General features: G+C 43.1%; 1 protein-coding gene across 9 annotated transcripts in view; it reads left to right on the top strand.

The window, feature by feature from the left end:
* The window catches only part of Arhgef28 (Rho guanine nucleotide exchange factor (GEF) 28), a 308,082-nt gene that overhangs the window by 204,724 nt on the left and 83,358 nt on the right, over window positions 1-20,000 (top strand). For all 9 annotated transcript variants that reach the window (XR_873729.2, XM_006517518.3, NM_012026.2 and 6 more), the window contains 4 exons: window positions 5,019-5,140; window positions 7,770-8,050; window positions 13,607-13,811; window positions 16,530-16,641. Coding sequence is in view for 8 of the 9 variants with exons in the window: in XM_006517518.3 (XP_006517581.1) it covers window positions 5,019-5,140; window positions 7,770-8,050; window positions 13,607-13,811; window positions 16,530-16,641 (720 nt within the window). In the remaining variant the exon portion in view is untranslated. The remainder of the gene's footprint in view (window positions 1-5,018; window positions 5,141-7,769; window positions 8,051-13,606; window positions 13,812-16,529; window positions 16,642-20,000) is intronic.

Genomic DNA, 20,000 nt, shown 5'->3' with positions numbered 1-20,000 from the left:
AAAGCTGGCCCACATCCACCCTGTCTTGTCATGTCCTCTCATCCTGAGCCACCCCTGCTGTTCTGGGAAAGCGCCGCCATATCTGACTGATCGGTCTTTTCCGCTCCGCAGCTATAATCCCTCAGATTTAGAAGGTTTTCTGCTCTTGAATCACATGAGAGAAATCCTATTGTGACCGCGATTAAAGTAGCATTTGTACATGGTTTTTATGTAGCATACGCAGTGTTTGGTGTGTTCCAGCTGCCGTGGGGTTTGTTGCTGTTTTGTTTTGCTTTTTGTGAGACAGGGCCTCGTGTAGCCCAGGCTGACCTTAACCTCACTGTGTAGCCAAGGGTGACCTTGAACCCCTGATCCTCTGCCTTACGAACTCCACCTCCTAAGTGCTGGGATTACAGGGTCACGTTTAAACGTGTAAAGCTATAGTTAGGATGGGATTGTTTGTTTTTGTGTGTGTGTATATGTGCATGCATATGTGTGTGCGTTTAAATCAGAGGACAACTTTGTGGAGTCAGTTCTCTTCTACTTGATACGGATCCCGGGAGGGATCCTCAGCAGGCTTGCCCTTTAGCCCACTGGAGAGACTGACACAGTGGGTCATCCTTGGGGTGACAAGCGATGACAAGGTCTGGGAGCAGCTGTCTTGGAGGTGGCTAGCTTCATGCTAGGTCGCACCAAGCCACTCACACCGAGCCGTGCATGCCTAGCTATACTCTGAGGTAACTTTGGTACTTTCTCTGCTGCCTGTGGCGAGCAGTCCGGCAGATGTCGTTTAAGGGAGGGAGATCTTGTGGGAGATTCATGGGAGGGAAGGTTGGTAGGAGAGGCTAGGTCTGTGTGGATGGGAACTTGTAGCTATGACTGTCACACGGGGACAACTTGTACTGCCTGTCAGTATGTGCCAGCTGGGCCCCATGGCCTCCTGGGAGAGTGCTCCAGGTGAGGACTAAGTGCTCAAATACAGAGCTCAGAGGGCACATTTCACAGTCAAGCTGTAATAACTAGGCATTTCTTTTACAACTTGCTCTGCATGTTGCTGTGCGTGTGCGTGTGCGTGTGTGTGTGCGTGTGTGTGTGTGTGTGTGTGTGTGTGCATGCGCATGTGTGCACATATGTCCATGTGTGTGTATATGTGTTCATGCTGTAGAAGCCAGAGTACAGCCTCGGTGTCCTTCTTCAAGTGCTGGCCACCTCAGAATTGAAACAATACAATAAATTCCCAGTAGAGTTAATTATGCCAGGTCTCTCCTTGCCATGGGCCTCACTGAGTGGCTTGGCTGGCTGTTTAGCAAGCTCTAGGGATGTGGTCACCTCCCCAGGACTGGGGTGACAGGCATGTGTTACCATGCACGGCTCTTTTTCCTTCCGGACATGGGTTCTGGGATTTGAACTCTGATCCTACTGCTGAATTAGTAAGTCATGTCCTGACCGAGCTCTCTGACCTGATGATCGGGCTCTACTGATCTGTCCATCGTTAGAAAGAAAAGGTTAGTTGCATGTGTTACATCTTCATAGCTTCTTGGGTCCCTTGGAGTCTCCACGCATTTGACAGAGGCATGCCTCTCAGGCTTCAATGCTTGCATGGGTAACTACACTTGGGATTTATTGTATTGCTTCAATCCTGAGGGGGAGAAAAGCCTCTCCATTCATTTCTACTCTTGTCAGGGAAGACTGGCTTTCTGTTTATACTGGGGATAAGGTATTTCTGTCAACATAACATCATGTAAAGGGAGGAGAAGTGTGCGAATCTTATGGGGATTCTAAAAATCAACCACGGAGATGTGTCACTATGGCTCATAACCTCCCTAGCCCCGTGACCCTTTAATACAGGTCCTTATGTTGTGGTGACCTCCAACCATAAAACTTGTTTTCATCGATACTTCACAGCAGTTATACTGCTGTTATGAATCTAAATGTAAGCATCTGATATGCAGGATATCTGACTTGGATATTCAGGATATCTGACATGGATATGCAGGATATCTGACATGGGACCCCTGTGAAAGGGTCATTTAACCCCTTTCCCCAAAGGGACCATAACCCACAGATTGAGAACCACTGCTATAGAAAAATGGGAATTTGAGAGAGAAATGGCAAAGGTTTGGGATGTTCTGGTCCAATGTCAGCCATGGCTACTATTATAGAAGTTCACGGTCTCCTCTTGTAAGTCTTAGCTTGCGGGTTTTAGAAATTGTCTTTTTGGCCTGAGGCTTCTAGTTCATGAGTTGTGAGTCTCATAGGAGACTTGAGGACAGAACAGCCCAGTGACACTACTACTAGTATCTCTGTGGCAGATGTCTGAATGCTGATCTTAAGTCAGGGAGATAAAGACTGTACAGGAGTTTGAGTTAGATTGGCCACAAAATGTATATGTGGTCCAAATGTTTAAAGAAAAAATTTGATATGTTGGAGCTTTGGCTATTTCAGGGATCGTTCATAGCCTGCCTTTGTGACTCAGTCATACCATTTTCTAAGCCCCAATCAAGTCAATTGACTCAAACTCTCTCCACTCAGCCCTACCTTGTAGTTTATATTGTGATGTGGGCACAGTCACCACTTAGACCCTGACATGGCACACAGGGCACAGATTTATAGGAGACAAAGTACATCCCACTTGGGTGCTGGAGAACAGCAGTGACGTATGAACCTGCTCATCCCTGGGCAGCACACAGCGTTCTCAACACGACGTTCTTGGTCATTAAGAACAAGGCTCTTGGGAAAGATGCATGCTGACAAGCACTTGCTCTTGAAGAGGACTGGAGTTAAGCTCCCAGCACGCTCACACGGAGGCTCGCTACCACCTTTAACTCTAGCTCAGGGGATTCCGCCCTACTCCCCAGGCACTAACATGTGAGTGTGCACACATGCATACAGAAAAACGTTCAAAAGGAAGCTGAGGTGACACGCTGATACCTTCACCAAGGTCCCATAATTTAGAACGAGATTTCACTGATTCTGTATCTTTAAAATAGAATCTATTCGTGTCCTGCCCGTGCTTAGGTTAATTCAGTTATGAATGAAGTCTTTAACAGGGCAGCCATCAGGAGGGAGATGAATGGCCTCGAAGTTTGGTGGCAGGTGTTTCACGTCTGGAAAAACAAAACACTGTAGAACAGCCCGGCTGGACTGATCACGTGCCACAAGGTCATGCTGTATTATTCTTGATTGCTTTCAAACACTCTCCAGAATGACAAATGAGCGAGTTTTCTGGCTTCGAAGACCATTGAAAGTGTTTCGCTGTATCCTTGATTTATAACCATTGGAGCCTCTTCTGTGTAATTAGGATGAATGTGTATAGCCATTCATCAGAGAGGTCATACTTGTAAAGGGCCTGTGGTCTTTGTCTATATCATGATGCTAGGTTGCTAAATACATTTATAAAATAACTCACTATGGATATATGGAAACACTTTCCTTTCTTTTGTATATTCTCTTGAAAAGATTAATAAAACTCCATTTTAGTGTTCTTTGGGGAAAAGTAGATCTAGATTTGTAATCTGAAGCCAGGACCATTTGGTCTGTTCAATTCATACGTCTTTATATCTTTTTTTTTTGAGACAGGGTTTCTCTGTGTAGCCCTGGCTGTCCTAGAACTCACTCTGTAGACCAAGCTGTCAAACTCAGAAATCCACCTGCCTCTGCCTCCCAAGTGCTGGGATTAAAGGCGTGCACCACCATGCCCGGCCGTCTTTATATCTTTTATGTCCTCCAGAAATTTCTATGGAAAAATAGAATTTTTAACTATAGTATATCATCAATCTAGTCAGGAGTCTGGAGCCATGTTTCACAGTCAGGTTATACTCTGTGACAGAGGTAAGACAGGCGTGGGACACGTGCCAACTCTAATGACCGGGAGGGCAGTACTGTCTTTTATTTTGTTTTTAAGACAGGGTCTTATTATGTAGCCCTGGCTGGCCTAGAATTTGCTCTGTGGACCCAGTCTGGCCTCAAACTCAGAGATCCACCTGCATCTGCCTCCCTGCTGGGTTTGAGGGAATGCCCACCACACCCAGCTCTGTTCTTTCCCTTTTGTAGCCATTCAGGAAAACTTGCTAAGCAACACTGTGGATACACCGTGTATCTGCCCGGTAAAGCCACTTACAGATACAATACTATGGTTAGTGTTATAATCCTCCTTCTTCATATTGATCATGATTAAAGGTCACAATCATGACAGCACACATTAATAACAGCAACATATCATATTAACGGAGCACTCACTGTCAGCTGCTGTATGTATCCAGACTCATTGTATTCAGCACACAAGGGAAAGAGTGCCATTAGCCTCCTTTTACAGATGGGGAGACTCCACAGGAATGTCTGGAGACTGAATCAACAAGCCAGGGACAGGAAGGCAGGCTCTGCTTGCATAGGCGTTAGCACCTTCAACCCTGTGCTCTCTGCACATACAGTAGCGACTCAGCTCTGAGAAGTTTTTACTATTTGGAGCAAAGCTGAGACCATGGGAGCTAGAAAAGGCATCTCTGTGATTCAAAATGGCAGAAAGAGCCACCTGCGAGGGCTTGCGGGTGATCCAGAGCCACCACCTGCTATCTTTGGATCATTAGTAACTCATCCAGTCTGAACCTGTCACATACCTGAGAAGTGTCATACTGACTAATATTTCCATGATACTAATAAAGAAAATGGAGTTGGGCTCAGCGTGTGAGAATTTAAGAGTCTTTTATGAATGGGGAATCTATGCTTGCAGTGGACTGATATGTACCTGTCTAGAACTATAGATTAATATTTATTCCACATTTATTTGAAAAAATGCCCCTCTAATTTTTTTCACTGTCTAGAACTACTTAAGTTCTTGATAACTGAGAAGGTTTAGATATAGAAGCAAAGGTACTTGCACTGTTTATCTTAAGGTATGAAGACAGAAAGGACCATGTTTTTTAAAATGCACCAGGGGTGGGGGGCATTGTTTGTTTGGCTAAGAAGATAAAACTTGGCTGTAAGAGGAATTGCTCATACTTCATAACCTCTCAGTCCTGTTCACTGCTCATTTCTTCTAGATCGCTCCTTTGATGGCCTCAAAAAATCCAAGCATGTCCCAGCGTCCCTTGCTGCAGGCCAGCTCTCTGATGTTCTGAACGGGGGTGATGAAGTCTACGCTAACTGTATGGTGATTGACCAGGTACAGCGGGGCGAGGTGATCAGGGGTATTTGGAGCACTTCCCAGAATCAAAGGGAAGCACCGGAAGAGAAGGATTTTGAGTATAGACGGCGGCGGGGTGGGGGGAGGGGATGAGAAAGACCCTTGGGGAAGCCAACCAGGAAACGGCAATGGGCTACCAATATCACTCACATAGCCTTTCAACAAGCCTCACCCCCCCACCTCACATCTGTCTTTCGCTCCCTTTCTTTATCTCTCCCTTCCTCCCTTTGTGTGTTCGTGTGTGTGTGTGTGTGTGTGTGTGTGTGTGTGCACATGCTCGAGCATATGTGTGGATATGTATTTAAATCTACTGTACTGAGCAGGTAGATACCTGTTCCCACTCCATCTGATGTGGTCACATAAATTGCATACATTATCTTTCATCCTCACAGCATGCCAGCTGGTGTGTGTTGGGATCCTATAACTTTGATGTGCCGACAGAGCAATGTCTGCTCATGATGAAGCTGGACCATTCAGACTCCCTCCGTTCCTTCCCCAACAGAGACTCGTGGGCTCAAGCTCACAGCAGAGAGCTTAGGAGCACCAGCTTTCCTTAATCTGGGTTTATTCTTCAACCCAGCCATCTTGAAGCTTTTTGTATTTATAAAATTAAATAATATTATTAATGTCAATTTTTTTTCACATCCTAACTTGGCAGAATCTTAAGGGATTTTCTTGGATATCTCTGATGATATGAAAATCCTGCTTTTGTCTGCTACTTTCAAAAGTAGTCCCCATATAGACATGCCATAGACACATGTGTGTATGTGACACAACACTGAGGCATTTTACCACCTTTCTTGTCCAATAGGTCTCTGTTTCAGCCTGTAGCCGGCTGTCCTGCTCTTCTGTTCTAGTGTCACGAGTCAACGTGACACTAAATGCATGGTACCGTGGTAGACACTGGGGTGGATTCAGAATGGCAGAGAAACCAACAGATGAGAACTGATACCAACTATAAACAACTGCTTGCCTTGACATAAGTCCCCTGAATGTGAGCTGTAGCTACAGAGATCAGGTTGGAGTCTGGACTGAGCCCTTTGGGGTTCAGGGTGGTTAGACTGTGTGCACTAACCACACTTTCATGGATAGCTACACGGAAGATCAGTTATATTTGTGACAATATATAAGGTTTATTTCCCACTCTGTTGAGGGGTAGTTACTGAAATGCACTGAACGATACAAGGTGATGTGTTGAGACTCACATACTTTGTGAAAGTGTGAATAATTCTTCTGTGCACATGAGAGCAGAGAGAGTCCCGACGGACAGCGGTTGTATTTCCTTGGATATATACCCAGAAGTTGGGTTTCTATGTGGTATGGTTGTTGTATTTTGAGTTTTCTGAGGAATCTCTCTGGAGTTTTCACTGATGGCCCTGCTAATTTACAACTGTGCCAGAGCTCCCGTCTCTAGCCCCCCTCATTAAATCTCTTCAGCTGCCTTGTGGTGACTTGGTGAACAGCTTTAAGGCGATACTTCACTGTGGTTTTGATTTGCATTTCCATGATGGCTGGTGTTAGTCAGGAACTTTTCATGTGCATGGTGGCTTTTAGGGACTCTCTTTGGAAAAATGTCTGTTTAGGGCCTTTGGATATTGAGAGGGGGGACCGGGGAAGGTGGAAGATAACAATGACCTCTCTTTCTCTCCCCCTCCCTTTCCTCTCCTCTCCTCCCCTCCCCTCTCTCTATCTCCCTCCCACTTCCCTTCCTCTCCCTCCTTTCTCTCTGTGTGTGTGTGTGTGTGTGTATTATACATGTATGAGTCCAGGTGTGTATAAGCCACAATGCAAATGTGGAGGTCAAAGGACACCAGCTCTTTCCACCTGTAATCACAGGATATCTTTGTATTTCTCTGTGTCTTTCTAAAATTCTTTCATCAGAGTTTTATAGTTTTTAACATGCAGATAATTGTTGTGGTCATGGTCTGGTCTTAAAGAGATTTTTTATTTTATTTTATTATCCCCATAATTTCAGTGGACTTTTTGAGTCTTCATTCCATTTTGCTCTAAGCCTCACTGGACAGGTTATTAACCCTACTTCCATTTACCCCAACCATTCCGAATGTTTCCACTTTATGAGGGGTAACTGTCTTTACAATGTTCTACAAATGCACTAAAATGAAAAAAAAAATAAAATAAAACAACCCAAAGACGAAGTTCGGATGTAATTTTTGTTTATGAATACTTTAGGTGAAAGGCATGCTGGCTTTAATAATATAAAACAAATAAGAAGATGAGAATGCAGATAGCCCAATTCAATAAACACAGTGGAGGACAGCTGAACTTGTGCAGTTAGATGAGCTGGTGCAAGGGGGTGGGATGGGGGGCTGCACAGCCAGCTGCAGGCATCCTTTGTCTCTGTCCTCCTGTTGCTGGGGTCACAGACACACACCGCCACGCCTGGTGTTTACATGTTCTGGTCACTAGAATGCAGGTCCTGAACACTTCACCAACTGAGGTGTCACCTTAGCCCTAGCTACTCTTAGCGTTTCATTTGCTGCAAAAGATAAATGTGGTGGAGACGTGTTATCTCTGGGAGTTTCATTGATTTTACTTAAACCACTCCTTCCTGCAATTGCTTGACAAAATATTCTCTTCCAACGTCCAGGTTGGCGATTTGGATATCAACTATATAAACCTAGAGGGACTCTCCACCCATACGAGTCCCGAGTCTGGGAGGTCCATGCTGGGGCCTCAGGCTTGCATGCACACCCTTCCTCCCGACACCAGTCCCTGCGGGCGCCCACTCATTGAGAACAGTGAGGGGACCCTGGATGCTGCAGCTTCGCAGTCTTTCGTGACACCATCCAGTTCTCGCACTTCCAACTTGAACCTTTCTTTTGGTCTCCATGGATTTGAAAAGGAGCAGAGTCATCTCAAGAAAAGGAGGTAAGAAGCTTTGTTCTGGGGGAGACCTGCAGGAAACTGGGGAGAAAGTTTCATTTTAAAACCTGCCCCCATCACTTTTATGTCTATATCAAAACGTTGCCCCCTTTTAATTTTCTGTATCTATTGATTTAAAAGTAAGGCCTTTAAGAAAGCCAAAGAAATTGCAATAAAGGAAAACCACGATGCTGACTATTAGTATACCAGCAGAAATACAAAAGTCTGACATTGTTTGGTGACACAAATACAATGGCAACTGAGAGACGTGAGCATTGTGCAATAATGTTGTGAAATGATTTGATGTTGTTACTAGTGTTGACCCAGTAGATCAATATATTAGTGTTGTAACAGTAGGAAATAACTCATTGTACAAATGAGGTATAAATGATTTAAGTGTCTAATTGTATACATGGAATACTATACAGTCAAGAAAAATGAATTAAATGTGGTGTGTGTATATAATATGCATCTCAGAAGCATAAAGTTGAAAAAAACACAAGCTACAGACTTAATTTTACATAATGTGAAATAAGACAATTTATTGCATTGTGATAAGCTATAAAGTGAAAGAAGAGATTGAGGAGAGGGAAAAATTCCTAAATTCAAGAGCTAGTGAGAGAAAAGAGCTGGGACGGAGTGGGCCAGACAGGCTTCCATGGACTGGTGAACATTTGTGTTTCAAGTTGGGTGAGCTCAGACAGGATTTATTTTTTCTGGTATACATGAAATGACATTTTTAAACATTGCTGTTGTGCATGCCGTGGTGACATATATTCGTATGGATTCATGAAATCTGTGTCTATGTGTTCATTTTCTTTAAGGAATAAGCCAGTTTCTCCTTTCCTGGGGGGGGGGGGCGGATGTTAATATGTTTTTCTCTCATGTCCTAACCCTGTGACTCTATGTTATTTTCACATGTGAAGTTATGAGGTGAACATAGCACATACACATGTGCATGCTTATGTAAATGTGTAGAAATGAACATGCATGTAAATGAACAGATGCTCAGCAGAGCTATAGCAGATGCAGAAGAGGAGGCAGGGAGGGGACCAGCTGCAGCGAGGGGACCAGCTGCAGTGCACACCTCCTACCGGACTGGATTTTATATGAATCTACAAACTGAGTTGTTTTTAAAGTGCCAAGTATTGATATAAAAGGTTATTTTAACCATAAGTCCTGAAGTCTTTACCTAGGCTTGTAGTTTATTTTGCAGTCTTATAGATGCCAGAGAGTGGCTATTTTCAATTAGTTATACAGTTTAATTACAATGTAGGTTTTGGGGGGGCTTGTATGTGCTAGGCATAGAAATCCAACAGCGTAGGACAGTCTCTGTGTGGTTCTGCAAAAGTAGATTAAACCGTGTGCGACTTAACACATTCTGGCAGAATCTTTTGGCTATGTTAAGTGCCCCTCAGATCTCAAGAAGTTGATTGTTTAAAGAGACAATTTAGTCATAGAAGGCAGACGAAGCACACATAGTTATTCTGCTCTCCTAATAAAAATATTCCCAGAACTTCAGATTTGTATTTTCATGTTCCTGTTCTGGGAATTTTAAAAATCCACTTGCTACAAATACAGAGATTTTCCTTTTTTAGAATATCAGAAAAACTAAGCCAGGACTCAGGGGACAGAAGTAGGAAGATTACAAGCTCAAGGTCAGCCTGGACTGCACAGTACCTATCAGATGTCTCCCTATCCACCCACCTATTCAGCCAACACACACACAGTTACTCGGAGGAAGAAGGAGAGGCTGGTTTGCTGAGAACACCTTCTGTCAGGCTGCTTCCACAGGCTAGCCCACTCGTGTGCACTCTCTCCATCTTGAGAGATGCAGGAATGATGGCCGGGAGGCCAGGCCGGTGGCTGCAGATAATCCTTTGTTGCCTTGAGCTGACTACAGCTCCATCCCAGCAGTGCCTGCTACCATGGGAGTGTGGAGCCTGAGAGACAGAAACCACGCAGTGAAATTTACCAAAGTGATCAATAGCACGAGAGACAGGAAAGAGAAATTTAGGGGCCACACAGTCAAAAGTGTAGATGGTATAGGGACTAGGTTAACTTAGATGAATCTTCCATTTCCTGAGGGCTAGAGCCATGTTTGATGGGGCCACACACTAGAATCCACATGCTGCAGCTTTCTGCCTATCCTGTATCTAAAAGCCACAGAAGACCTTTCTCAGCTTAGCAGGACAGCAGAAGTTCGCAGAACCCGTTCTCAATCCCTGCCTCTGTGCCCAAAGGATGCAAGAGCTCGTAGAAAAGATGAGCAGGAAGCAGAAAAAAAATCTCGGCCACACTAACAATTTTGGGAAGTTTGGGTTTACCATGGTATCTCAACCAGTCTGAAATCCTAGTGGCAAAGTCATGGTTGTCTTCAGGTCACAGCGTGTTGGCCACAGTTAACTTACTTTCCCTAAGGAGACAATAACAAATTATGATTACAATTTACCCTGGGACAAATAGCCCATGGATAGGTTATTTGTTTCCACAGTTCTTTCTCAGTTTTAGTCAAGGTATTATAAAATAACGTTCTCTTTGGATCCTTTCCAACTGGGAACACAGCACACTCATGGTAGCAGAAACATCAACACACTGTAGGTTTCCCATTATCAGCCAGAATGTGAGCTGATGTCTCAGATTGAGCTGTGTAGCCGGGTGCATTTGGGTCACTCTGTTTTCCACCATGGGAGTTTCGCGAGGCCAAGTCATCTCCTGTGGCAGCTGCAGCTGAGGGGAGGTGGGAGGTGTCAGTCGTTCCTAGTCTGCCCTCAGTTGGATGCTATCAGCGACTCCTGTCACAGAGGCGTTGACCGTGTGGCTGGAATGACTCATTCCAGAGTCTTTTCCTTCTGTGACTGTTTGTCATAAAAGTTAACTTTCTCCCAGGGACCAAGCCATCAACCAAGGAGTACACATGGCTCCAGCTGCATATGTAGCAGAGGATGGCCTTGTCATGCATCGAGGGAAGGAGAGATCCTTGGTCCTACAAAGGCTCCATAGATGTCCCAGTGTAGGGGAATGGAGAGTGGGGAGGTGGCAGTGGGTGGGTGGGTGGGTGGAGGAGCACCCTCATAGAAGCAGGGGGAGGGAGGATGTGATAGGGGGTTTCTGGGAGGATGGGAAACAGGGAAAGGGGATAACATTTGAAATGAAAAAGAAAATATCCCCCCCCCCAAAAAAGTTAACTTTCTGGAAAACCCAACAATTTCATATGTATAGGATGTAGTGATTATATTACTTAAAGTCCATAGCTCTTTTAAGAAATCAAGAAGCAAAATAAGCCATAAAATGACTATTTTAAAATATCAAGTAACAAAACCTTAGTTGACGGGAAACAACCATTTGTGTGATTTTAAAACTCACATGCCTCAAACACTTCTCTGTCTCATCATAATCCACAGGGTAAAAAAAAAAAAGCAGTTTTATACAGTGGCCTGTGGAATGTGTTCTGGGATCTTACACTTTATGTCACTGTAAAGGAAAGTTCTGATTATAGCCTAATGGATCCACCTGACATCCCATTAGTGGGCTATGACCATAAAGTCTACAGGCAACCATGAAGAGTGCCTTCCAGGCTTGGACAGAGAAGAGTTGTCACTGTTTCCTAGTGCTGAAAGTAAGATAGTGATGGAGCATCCAGGAAGTGTGCACAGCGATAGAATACCTTGTACTGTAACCGGAAGGTGGCAGACCCACAGTAGGATATTACTGCGCACTGACAGAGTCCACTTCACCAGCGCGGAGACCATAGCTGAAAACTCTAATCAGGCACGCTCTGATGCACGTGTTTCTCCAATCTTAGACTGTGTGTTAGGAGACCATGCAGAATCTTGAACTAGCTATAATCTACTATAACTCCAAACCAATAACATTTATCAGGAATATTTATACCAAGCTTCATTTTTCATTAAAATTAAAGACTCTAACCGACTCAGAGAGGAGCGGAGGGGAGGTGGGAGGTGGGAGGTGTCAGTCGTTCCTAGTCTGCCCTCAGAGGTATGCTATCAGAGCAGCTCCAGTCACAGAGGAGGTGTTGCCTGTGTGGCTGGAATTACTCCTCATTTGAATGAGGAAATAAATAAAGTAGAAACATGCCTCCAGATCTCTCTTCTGCTCCATGCTAAGGAAAAGATTGCAATGAGCTCTTGGAAGAGGAGCCTGCAGTTACTAACAGGTTTCCAAGGGCCTTCCTGTGCCCAGGGACTAACTCAGGGCTAGAAATTGATCTGAAGTTTAAATTATAAGCGTGGAGTAAGAACTCTATTTGAGAGTCATTTAATTTATATAATCAATATTCCACTAAAATAGCCTGTTTAAAAAAAGAAAATCCAAACTGGGCTATTCAAAATTTCATTTTCTGTTGTTTGCAGTCCTAATAAGATGATTTTCCAGTATTGTGTTGGATTAAAAAAAAACCCATCTTCTACCACTGAAACAGCCAAGAAAATATGCTAAAAAGTACATTTCATTTTAATGTACCCATGGCCATCCGGGATCACTCATGACCACCCATGGCCACCCATGACCACCCATGATACCTATGATACCCATGACTACCCATGACCACCCATGACCACCCACGGCCACCCATGACCACCCATGGCCTTGATGCTTAGTGGAATGGTTTAAAATGTAAATGTTATAAGGGACTGAACCTTGAACGTGTACACTTGCATTCTGTCCTCTGACATTATGGTTATGAAAGTTACATGGGAAGAAAAAAGCTGCAATCAGGAAGAATCTTTACATCTTTCTGAGATTTTCAGTGTCTTTAACTTTGGAGATTATTGTCTCATGTGACATCCATGAGGCTTCATGGGTGACTTATTTCTGACCTTTGTCTTGTCCTATCGAGATGAGCGCTTCACTGTCTCTCTGCATGCTCACCTCTGCCCTCCTGGCTCTCCAGCTGTGGGGATGAATACCAACTGCATCTTCCCTGTGTCATCGCCCAGAGGGTGCTGTGCATATAAGCCCGTGGCTCGGTATCATTGGCATGTTCAGAATATGAAGAATAGCTATGTAGGGCTGATGATAACGACATTTACAAAAGAAAAATAGTGAGGTTGCCAGTATAGATAGAACCTGCTTTTGTAAAGTAACCAAAGAGACTGTTGCCAGGTAGGAATATACACTTGGGAACACATAGACTTGTGTTTAAAAGGCGGATGAGACAGCTCAGAGCAAGTAGGGGTGCTGGCTGCCAAGCATGATCACGTGAATTTGACCCCCCCCCCCGGTTCCATAGGGTTGTAGACAAGAACTAACTCTTACACATTGTCCTCTGTCGTCTATATGTGTGTTGAAGGCACATGCATGCACATACCCACACACTTGTGTGCACACAAAGAGAGAAAGAAACACCATGATAAAGATATTTGTTTCAAAAGGGATTTGGATGGAAAAAAAGTATAAAAAGCAGTATCAGGATGACATTACATGACTACTCATTTTGTCTCATAACAGTGAGAGAAGCTGAATGCAGAAAAGGTAAAGCCAGTGTCTGTCTGTCTGTCTGTCTGTCTGTCTGCTCACCGAGTGGTTTATTTCATGCTTTAGTTCTAGCCTGGATGCCCTGGTTGCCGACAGTGAGGGGGAAGGAGGTTCTGAGCCCCCCATCTGCTATGCTGTGGGCTCTCAGAGTTCCCCAAGAACTGGACTCCCCAGCGGGGATGAACTGGACTCTTTTGAGACCAACACTGAACCAGACTGTAATATCTCCAGGACCGAATCACTCTCTCTGTCCAGTACTCTGCATTCAAAGGTAAGCTCCTGAGAGTTCTGCGTATAGGAAACACACAGGATGTGTTCTCAGTGCGTCCAGCTCTGCCTGCAGAGCAGATTCTGTCTTCTTCCTACAGGAGAAATATGTGAGGGGTAGACTCCTGTGATACCTGATTTTTTAATGTCCGTGACTCCATTTTGATTTGTACAACGCTCCCAGCAGGTGGTTGGTGTTACCAACTCACTCGGGGTAATGACATTTCTACATACATGGGAAGTGCTCCCATTTTATATAATATTCCTGTTCTCCTTCCTGAGGCAGAGGAAGGAGAACCGTCGGGACTGGGTTAAAGTGATCAAGCTTGCTTTGCACATATAACCTTTAGCTTGGTTCAAGCAAGGAGGTCGACGACAACGACGACGACGACAACGACGACAGTAAGTCAGAGGTGACATTTGCTGGGCATTCTGGCTTACTGAGATAATCTCCAATGTCACTTACTTTGTCATCTTGAAGTTTTACTCTTCTTGAAAATTTCACAAGCTTCATTCATTTGTGTTTTTTTAAATAAATACTATAATTCAGTTTTTCAAAGGAAATCCTTCTGCTTGAACATTATCTATTTTTGTCTATTAGAGTTCCATTACATTCACTCATTTGGTTCTTAAATTGCATTCACTACTGTAAAACAGTGTGTGAAATGCCAGAGTTCTGTCAGGAACGCATGGTTAGTATGATAATGCATTGCTTTTACAGAGTACCCTGTAATATATATTTAAAAAAATGCTTTGATATATGTACAAAACACAGACTTTTTCACAGCTCACCTAAGACATAAGTAACTTTTATCTTATGGTTTGAAAGAATCAGAGTTTTGTCTAGGTAACCCCAGGTTGGTCACACGTCATTACTCAAATTAAGGTCTTCTAACCCCTCATAGTGAATCCCTTCCCTCTGCAGCATGGAGATCTAGCCTTATCTTTTGAGCCTGAACAACCTATGATAATTCTGAGTAATAATAACAGATGAGGGAATGAATGCTATTCAAGAAAAAAATAGATACGATTGTGAGTGTTAATATTGGCCAGTTTTGAGGTTTGAATGGAATGTGAAGACCTTATCATTCCTCCGAGTGAAAAATAGCTCTTTGGAAGCAATTTCGTATTCATTTTCATAGGAAGATTCTGTCCTATAAAGCACAGCTTGCTTCGCTTCTGTAATTATCCAGCATAACTTCGCCAAAAGGTTTAGGACAGTTTCCAGAGTTCCGTTGTCATGAACAATGGTTACTGTGCATGATGTAAGTGGAGCGGATGGCATCTGGAGGCCCTCTGTGGTCCATTCCCTGCTGGGGTTAGAGTACAGTCAGCATCACTCAGCCTCTGGCCCCAGTGGATGCTCCCAGATGAAGCAGCTCAGTGAAGGCCCTTTGAACCCAGGTCAGGCTTCTGTGTCAGCTTTGCCTCAAGCCTTTAACCAATGGCTGCCCAGGGACCACACAGGGTGGTTTATGATGCCTTCATTTTAGTAAAAAAATTCTGCATCACTTACCCCTCACCATCAGTAATACCTCAGAGATACATGGGCAGGATCAATGCCAGGCCTCTGTGGGCTAGGAGTTAGATACTATCATAAAGGGCTTTAATGAATTTCTATTGCATATTCCTCTAAAATTTCCAGAACATGTAAGAAAACAATGTTTTAATTATCCTGCCATCTTGCAACTTTTTATCATGTGGCAAATATAACAGAAATAACACGCAATTGGGAAGTAGGAACAAAAATGGTGGGTCATTTAAAAGGGATGATTTTAAAATCCTATAAACCATTGATAGCATCACTCTGGGAAGTACACTTGGAACGTCTATTAACCAATGTGGCCAGGTGAACAGGATTCACAAGGTCTTCCCCTAGACCTACACCGAAAACTATAAACAATCCTTCGAAAGCATAAAACCTCTTATGATTAGAAGTAGGTATTTCTCTACCTTCTGTTTTGTTTTTGTTTGTTTGTTTGTTTGTTTGTTTTTTTAGTTTTTTGAGACAGGGTTTCTCTGTGTAGCTCTGGCTGTCCTGGAACTCACTCTGTAGACCAGGCTGGCCTGCGAACTCAGAAATCCGCCTGCCTCTGCCTCCCAAGTGCTGGGATTAAAGGTGTGCAGCACCACTGCCCTGCATTTCTCTACCTTCTAAAATTGCTCAAGGATCAGGATCTCAATTAGTAAAGAATTTTGTCTGAATACTAAAGTATAAATGAACAAAAAAGTATAATCTACGAAAAAACAAATTAAAGCCATAGTTGAACACTCAGAGAGAAAATTATGTGACTTAGTTTTCTCATTTCTAACCAAGCTGTTGAAATGGCTCAAAGGTATTTTTTTTTTTTACATGTGTGAGAACTATTGAGAGTGATTCCACAGATCTAAGGAGGGCACTAAAGAAGTTTGGAGAGGCAAACAGAACAAATCATTAAGATCATGCATAAAATGTTGGGGTGCGGGTCTCTTAACCCAGCCACATGGGAGACCCAGACAGACTATCCAAGCTCTTTGCCACCCTGGGTAACCATGTCTCAAAACTAGCTGTAGAGCATGGGACTGGGGCAAATGGTCTGGGACTCAGTGGTCGAGGCTCTGCCTGTCACGCATGAGGCCCTGGGTTCAATCCCCAGGACAAATAAATAAAGGCATGGATAAAAGGTGTGGGTTGCGGTTTTATTCAGGGACTGTGATTCGATAATACTGTGGCCTCTCCTAGGAGTCCTTGCTTTCTGGGATCCGGTCTCGCTCCTACTCCTGCTCATCACCCAAAATCTCTTCAGGAAAATCCCGGCTAGTGCGCGACTTCACAGTGTGCAGTACCAGCGAAGGTAAGCCCTGCCTGCTGCCATCTGACTTCGAACTCATTCAATTCCAAAGCAGACGTCCAGCCAGTCCAAGTACGTAAACCGCCAAGGAGCTGCAGGCGAGTCCCAACCTACCTCCACAACCGCATTTCCCAAGCTTGGTAGAATCTTTTTCTCATGGGACATCGGTCAAGTTATAGATTTAATTCTGATAAAAAAATCGTACCTCCGTGCTCACTTCTGCAATGCTTGTTTTAATAAAATGTTGCTCTCAGGGATGGTGCAAACAAGAGTGGATTCCAGGCATATTCCTTCAAGGGCCTAAGAGGATTTAATTAAAGTAAACTCTGAGAATTACTTTTGTCCTATGTGTACAGGGCCAAGAGGCATCTCCACAAGGAAGGCAGAATGGAGTCTCTGCCTTCCACATTTAGCCCAGGGCTTGAGAGAGTTGAAATTACAATGTATTCAACAACGCCAGTAACTGGATCTCAACCTTAGGAGGAAGAGCAGCAACGTAAGGAAGCAGAAATACAACTTTTATACAATAAACTTTTATTCTTGTAGCTACAAGAAAGGGTTCCCATTAGAAGAGTCTGTTTCATTTTCAAAAGTGAATTCAGCCCTAAATATAGAAAGCTTATGAGCGATGTGGGGGTCTCCTGAGAGCTGCTCTCCTCCACTGCCCGCAATTTAAACTTTGCTTTAAAATTTAATTATTTTGTACTTCCTGCACACAGATTATTGTGTAGTGGCCATATTTAAAGGCTGATTTGGGAGTGTTCCTGTCTGGGTGGACTGCATTTTAATAAAAAAAACTTCCAGTACATCAGACAAACACCCTTGTTTTCTTTTCTCCATGAGCCATCAAACAGCGAGCTGCAGGTCTCTCGCTTCCCAGCATGCAATGTTTAAAACAGGAAATCTTCACACTCCCCTTCCTCTTTTCCTTTTTTCTCTTTCTTACTTTGTTCTGGTTTTATTACCATTTTGCATCCTTCGACATCACGTGGAACTGCAGCAAGATCCGGTGTGTGAGTAAGATAGACAAGATGCAAGAGCTACATAGCAAGTGCTGCTTTGTGTCTGTCCCCTTTCCTCTGGGATGCATCATTAGCAGAGAAGGAAGACTGGTCATCCATGTTTCTAGAAGTTCTCAGTATAAAAATGGGGACAACCACTGCAAGAAGTTAGAGGCTTGCTCTGCCCTCCCTCATCCTTCGTTTCATGCATGGCTCCTTCTTGGGGCTCCAGGCCTCCTGTCAACCTTGGGTTCTGGTTTCTTTAATGGTTCCTTGACATCTTTTCATGAATAGTTCTAGCTGGTGGCTCAGTCTCATCCTATTGCTCTTTGGAACACATACTGGTATCTTCCACATGGTGTGTGGCATTGGAGACTCACCATTAGAACTTTCTCCAACCTGGAAGGTTTGAAATCAGTGACATTTGATGGCTGAAAGGCAATTGTTTAGTAAGGAAAAAACACCTTTCATTACAAATTTGAAATGAAAACTTAAATCTGTGCATTGGAATTGGATTAAAGAGATGACATCAATCCCTTTGTTGCTCGTTTAGCTTATAAATAAAGGATTGTCTTTAAACAGTGTATTTAAATATAGAGCTATTTGAATAAAGTTTGAAACCATCCAGAAGGTAAGAATTAGAACCAGGTGAATTAGCTTGATACAATACAATACAACATCTACACACACACACACACACACACACACACACACACACACACACGAGGGTTCCAGTAGACAGACACTGTACAGTTGTCAGCATCACTACAGATACCATTTATGGCCCAGTCACACCCATATGGCTACGAAGGATAATGTACCTCCTAATGGAGAAGAAATGATTTGCTTGTGTAACCAAAACACGGGTATGAAAGCTTGCCTAGTTCAAGGACACATTCAAATGTCTTATTGTTCAGTGTGCTAGAATGAATCAAAAGTAAACTGGTATTTGTGTTGCTGTTATTTCTCGATTAATGACTTTTGAATAACACTAAAGTTTTCTTTATTTAAAGAGATAATTGAATCTCCCTTTGCCCCAGAGGGGATGCTCCCATTTATGAAGCATAATAGAGACCCTAAGCTTAGGATTCATTTATACTATTATTGATTCTTTTAAAAACCTTTTTTATGTATGTATGTATGTATGTATGTATGTATGTATGTGTGTATGTATATATGTATGTATGTATGTATGTGTAATATATATATATATACACACACACACACACATATATATCTGTATGTATGTATGTATGTATGTATGTGTTTTGCTTGAATGCATATATGTATATCATGTGTATGTCTTGTACCCTGAGAGGTCAGAAGAGAATGTCAGATCTCCTGGGCTACAGATGGTTGTGAGTCACCATGTGGGTGCTGGGAATTGAACTCAGGACCTCTGAAAGAGCAGTCAGTGCTTTTAACTGCTGAGCCATCTCTCCCTTTTTTATTTATATTTAATTTATTTTATATGTATATGTGCTACATTCCCATGGGTACTCACACAGTTGTGAGCACCCAATCCAAGTGCTGGGAGCCAGATTCCAGTCCTCTGCTAAAGCTCTGCGCCATCTCTCCAGCCCCTCTTTCTAGTTCTTATTTGACATCTTCTGTCTTCCTTGTTAACTCTAAAGGATTATCTGCTGTTGTTTCTCATGCTTTCTTTTTTTTTTAAAAAAAATTATTTTGAATCAAGGGTTTAATGGCAGCAACTTTAGTATTTAACATTTGTATATTTAAAATAAAGTCCAGCTATATAGTCAGTCTCCTTTGGTACTTGTGGATTTCTGTAGAACGGAATGCTGTTGGTATTGAAATAATAACTACAACCTCACTGTGAAGTCCAAGTACAGTCTACATTAAGAATTTGTAGAGTGATGTTATACATTTGAAAATTGTTATAAACTGATGGATGGAATCTCGTTAGATTGTGGCCAGGTTCTTTATAATGGACTTTATAAGTTGATAGCTTGGCTGGCTCTCTTATTTTCTTGGAATGTCACCCTATTTATTTAGAAGACCTATGACTTAATTTGAAAAACATTTTATAATGACTATGAAGGTCTTTTATTTTTCCCAAAGTAGAGTTTCTATTACATACAAGGATTCAGGGGATATTTATTTACATTCTGTATGCAAGGGCTCATCCCCCTGTATTTCCAGCCCCGCCCCCTTCCCTCTGCTTCTCCCTCAGCTCTTCAGTGCATTGGTAAAGGTTTGCCCTGCTCTGTGGGCAGTGTGCTCCTCAGTCGCTGCTCCCTCCCTCTCTCCCCAGTCTAAGTCAGCGTCTCCCTTTATCCATAGTAAGTATCTCAGCTCTGCACTATGTTTGCAAAACCTGCTTCTGTGCCCTACGAGGCC

This window comes from Mus musculus, chromosome 13 (genome assembly GCF_000001635.26).
Source record: "Mus musculus strain C57BL/6J chromosome 13, GRCm38.p6 C57BL/6J".
Taxonomy (NCBI): Eukaryota; Metazoa; Chordata; class Mammalia; order Rodentia; family Muridae; genus Mus; species Mus musculus.
This window is presented reverse-complemented; position numbering and strand designations above follow the sequence as displayed.